At 36.5% G+C, this 5,100-nt stretch overlaps 1 protein-coding gene across 1 annotated transcript; it reads left to right on the top strand.

The window, feature by feature from the left end:
- Positions 784 to 3,168, top strand: LOC109820913 (zinc finger MYM-type protein 1-like). Its single transcript, XM_020387110.1, has one exon. It carries the CDS (start codon positions 784 to 786, stop codon positions 3,166 to 3,168), a length of 2,385 nt encoding a protein of 794 aa, XP_020242699.1.

The following is a 5,100-nucleotide window of genomic DNA, read 5'->3' as shown; positions in this document are numbered from 1 at the left end:
AGTAGACGTCGACTAAGCCGCCAGCTCGGGTTCAACTAAAAAGACTAGACTATCCCTCTTGCATGGCTATAAAAAGGAAAAGTATTTCAAATATAAGGGTAAGCAATTTCTCGGCATTTTCCCCAATTCCACTGTATTTTCTCATATTCTCACTCAAGCACCTAGCTGACTTGATCGTCAGACGAACAACGGAGGAACCAATCTTCGTCCTCTTACGAGTTGTTACATACCCAACCTTTTTTACCCGACCCGACCACTTTACCATTTCACGGTTTCACCTTATCTCACAAAACCTGAGACCACCAAACACCAAACCCTAAGACCCTTCACCTTCAACTTCAAGAATCCGACCAGGCACGCCGCACGTCCGCCTCCTCAGTCCTCACCGCCGGCGCCCAGCCTGAGCCACGTCCGCGCCCGCCTTAAGGAGTTCAGGTCCAGGCTCTTCCCCTTCTTTAATTCATTGTTTGTGAAATTTAATTGAAGTGTTTTTTTGGTGTGAAATTGATTGTAGGTGATTTGTTTAGGAATTATGATTGGATTGATAACTGATTTCTATAAGATTGAATTGATTACTTTATAAACTGAATTCGTTTTTTTGTTTGTTTGTGAAACCAATTTAGTTTAGGTAATTGATATGTCAATTTAGTGGTATTTCAATTTTAATTCAATGGTTTGTTGCTACAATGTTAAAACGAGTCCATCAATTGTTTAAATGTTTCTGTTTGAATTTTTTAGAGTGATTTTAAATTAATAAGTCATTGTATTTTTTTATATAATAGGATGCTTAATTACTTCCAACGAAAACCGAGATTTTCGGAGAAGCCAAATGTTTCTATCATTGGTGATCAACCTTCTTCACTTCCCTCCTCAAGTGACACTCAACCCGAACCGATTTGCACAAATAAAGTGTTTAATAAGGGAGCATATTTGGAGTCGGATCCTGCAAAAAGAGATCAAATTCTTGATTATCATCCAAATGATCAAGAAGAGGTAAGAAGAGCTTACCTTGTAAAGGGCCCATGTCGACCAAACTTAAAGGAATATCCTACCACAAATTTGGGGGGAAGGGATCGTTCTTTTCATAATAGTTGGTATGAAGAGTATGATTGGTTGGAATATAGTATAGAGAGAGATGCTGTATTTTGTTTGCCTTGTTATGTATGCTACAAAGGTTCTAGTAATCCAGCATTTGTGAAAGAAGGTTTTAAAGGTTGGAATCTCAAGCACAAGTTAAATAAACATGTTGGTGACAAACCCAATAGTCATCATAAAAAGTGTGTGAAAGCATGTGAGGATCTTATGAAGAAAAATCAGTGTATCGAGTATTCGTATGCAAAATATAGTACAAAAGAAGAAGCCGATTATCTTGTTCGTTTAAAAGCATCACTTGAAGCTGTCAAGTTTCTTGTTAGAGGTGGATTGGCATTTAGGGGACATAATGAGGGGGAAGGTTCTTTTTATAAGGGTCATTTTCTAGAATTTATTGAAGCATTGGGGAGAAATAGTGAAAAAATAGCGGGAGCAATAACAAGTGGTGGAGGAAATAGTAAAATGACTTCTCCTCAAATTCAAAAGGAACTTGCAAATGCATGTGCGGTTGAAACTATTAAGAAAATAGTTGGAGAAATTGAAGATGGTTTCTTTTGTGTTCTTGTTGATGAATCGGGAGATTGCTCGGGTAAAGAACAAATGGCGGTTGTGGTGCGGTTTGTTGATTATAGAGGTTTTGTAGTTGAAAGATTTATTGGCATTGTTCATGTTGAGGATACAAGTGCTATAGCCCTTAAAGGGGCTCTTGAAACATTGTTGTTGGGGTTTGGCTTGTGTATATCTAGAATTCGAGGTCAAGGGTATGATGGAGCAAGTAACATGAGAGGCCAATTTGGAGGTTTGAAAGCTCTAATTCAAAATGAAAATCCGCAAGCCTATTATGTCCATTGTTTTGCTCATCAACTTCAATTGGCTCTTATTTCAATGGCGAGAAAGAATGAAGATGTTGATTGGTTTTTTTGTGAAGTGACTCGTATTGTTAACTTTCTACGGTCATCAAACAAAAGACAAGCTTTGCTTCGTAAGAAACAAGTTGCTCATTTTGCAAATTTAATTGAAAATGAATTGGTGGAAAGTGGTACGGGTTTGAATCAAGAATTGTCTATTGCAAGAGCGGGTGATACACGTTGGGGATCCCATTTTCGGACTCTTAGTAGGTTGGTTGATTTGTTTACTCCCATTATTGAAGTGTTTGAAGATTTGAAAAGTGACCGGGCTTCAAAGGGTGAACCTCAAAGTTTGTTAATTGTCATGCAAACTTTTGGTTTTATCTTTATGTTGCACTTAATGGTGGAGGTTTTATCTTTGACAAATGATTTGTCCGAAGCATTACAAAAGGGGGATCAAGATATTGTGAATGCCATGGAACTTGTTGAAGTTAGTAAGAAAAAGTTTCAAAAAATGAGAGATAGTGGTTGGGAAGCATTTTATGAACAAGTTGTGGCTTCTTGTGGTAATGTTGAAATTGATGTCCCCGATATGAAGTCACGGTATGTCAAAGCTAATAAATCCAAACGACTTGCTCCTTTTGTGACAAATTTTGATTATTTCAAGAATGATTGTTTCTTACATGTCATTGATTTTGTATTGAAAGAGTTGAATGATCGTTTTACGCCTGAGAATACCGAGTTGTTGAATTGTGTTGCTTCTTTGAGTCCTTGTTCATCATTTGAAGCCTTTGACACTAAATCACTTGTAAGGTTGGCAAGATTGTACCCAAATGACTTTGAAGATGTTACCGATAAAGAGTTGTCTAGCCAATTTGAGACTTACATTGAGTGTGTAAAGATGGATGATAATTTTTCCAATTTGAAAGGTATCTCGGATCTTTGTAGGACTCTTGTCCGAACGAAAAAGCACAAGACGTTTAGATTTGTTTACATACTAGTGAAGCTAGCTTTGACATTACCGGTTGCAACCGCAAGTGTTGAGAGGGTATTTTCCGGGATGAAATATGTGAAGAATGAGTTGAGAAATCGAATGGCTAATCCATGGTTGAATGATTGTTTAGTGACATTTGTGGAAAAGGAAGTGTTTAGTACGATCAATGATCGAGATATCATCAAGCGCTTTCAAGGCATGAGCAAGAGGAGAATGCATTTACGATTGGACTAGATATAAAGTTCTATTTTGAGTTGTATATGAAACAATGATATATTTTTCATGTAATATTTGAATATTTATATTTATTGCTTTTTCTTTATATGTTTTACAATTAATGGGAATACCCTGGATTTTACTCCTGGCTCCGCCCCTGGTCCCTCTTACCTTCTTTTTTCACGTATGATTTAAACCATCAACACAATAGATAGATAAAGTAATAGATGAAAATGTGCTATGCAGAAAATACCAACAAAATCTTTTGCTAAATCTTTTGCTGAATATACAATCTACTTAATACTGGTGACTTCTATATCCCAAACAATCATATTTAACAATTTCTTTTGTCAATATAAGAAAGTCAAGTATAAAACCGCTTTATAAGAATTCAAGCTCTTTCCTTGTCTGTGTAAGACCAGAAAGTTACAAAGAACATGCAAGGTGTTGAAAGAGCGAGCCAACGTGGGGGAGCAACTTGTGAATAACTAGAAGTTTCGCCCTTTTGCTCAGGGAGTCTAGAGTCAATAACCCCACAAACCTAGGGCTCCATAGCTATGGAGAATTAAAAATACTGAGGCAGGTGAGCTATTTGACAAATAGTGCTGGTTCCATCATCATAAAAGTTTAAAAATCTGCCAACATTTGAAGTGTATTGCTAGGCATGTGGAGTCACATGCCCATGATGAATCGAAGATACAGCACAATCACACCAAACCCTCCCTCTCAAATCATTAAGAACCCCCTACCAGCATTTTAGTCTCTGTTGGTCTCCATGCACTGACTTTTTCATATGTAAGAAAAAAAGAAGGCTTAGTTGCACTTAAACACCCTATAGTTTCCTCTACTTTACACCTATATATTCTCATTTATTTTTGCAGCGCTTACATAGCTTTAAGCACACATTTTAAAACTTTAGGGTATATAAGTGCTGCCAACACAAGCGAAGATATATAACTGCAAGTTTTTAAAAATATTAGGATATAAGTGCTGCCAAAAATAAGTAAGGTTCAAGCTAACCTCTATATTCGTGTTTCGCGAAGGAAACAAGAACAGAAGTGAAATATCTCAGCAAAGTAAGATATACACTCTTCCTCTCATCAGTTTTAGGACTGACTTGTCGAGGGCACCTACAAGCAATGAAAAACACACAGTTAAGACAATACAAACACGAGATTTACGTGGTTCGACAAACTTGCCTACGTCCACGGGAGGGGGTAAAGGAGGATTTCACTATGAGGAGAATACCGACTTCCACTTGTACAACTCACAAGCTATCTCTCTCTCTGAATGGAGGATTTCACTATGAGGAGAATACCGACTTCCACTTGTACAACTCACAAGCTATCTCTCTCTCTGAATTTTCTCTCTTGAAAATCTCTCTAACCCGACTTCCACTTGTACAACTCACAAGCTATCTCTCTCTCTGAATTTTCTCTCTTGAAAATCTCTCTAACCCTCACTCTTTCTTTTCTTCCTCCACACATTCTCCTCTCTTCCTCCCTTGTAGGCGAAACTATAGGGTATTTAATTGCAATCAAGCATAGAAACAAAAAATACTTGTCAATTTGTTGCATATAGTATTTCTATAGTATCATGCTTTAGAGCTTATTATCATTGTAGTTTGATTTTGACAGATAGACTTGTTGAGTGAAATTATTTTGACAAATACACCGCTTAATGTAAAAAAGTCAAAATAAATTAATAAACAAATAAAAATAGAATAAAATCACTCAGGGGTATATCTGTCTAAATCAAACTATAAGGCCACGTTTATTTTTAATCTCCGGAATAGGGTGTATTATATTTCTTGGACTATAATACTAAGATTGTATTATACTGGTACTATTTTAGTCCAATCCGACATTTTTTTTACATGGACTAACATTGTGATTAACTTAAAATAGTGGATACTAGTGTTTGTTTTTAGAGAGATTATAACCATTGGTA

This window comes from Asparagus officinalis, chromosome 8 (assembly GCF_001876935.1).
Source record: "Asparagus officinalis chromosome 8, Aspof.V1, whole genome shotgun sequence".
NCBI lineage: Eukaryota > Viridiplantae > Streptophyta > Magnoliopsida > Asparagales > Asparagaceae > Asparagus > Asparagus officinalis.
The sequence above is the reverse complement of the archived record's forward strand: the minus strand, read 5'-3'. Positions and strand labels throughout refer to the sequence as shown.

Bases quoted from the DNA above. Each gene is read 5' to 3' on its own strand.
- LOC109820913 (XM_020387110.1), top strand. From the start codon at position 784: ATGCTTAATTACTTCCAACGAAAACCGAGATTTTCGGAGAAGCCAAAT.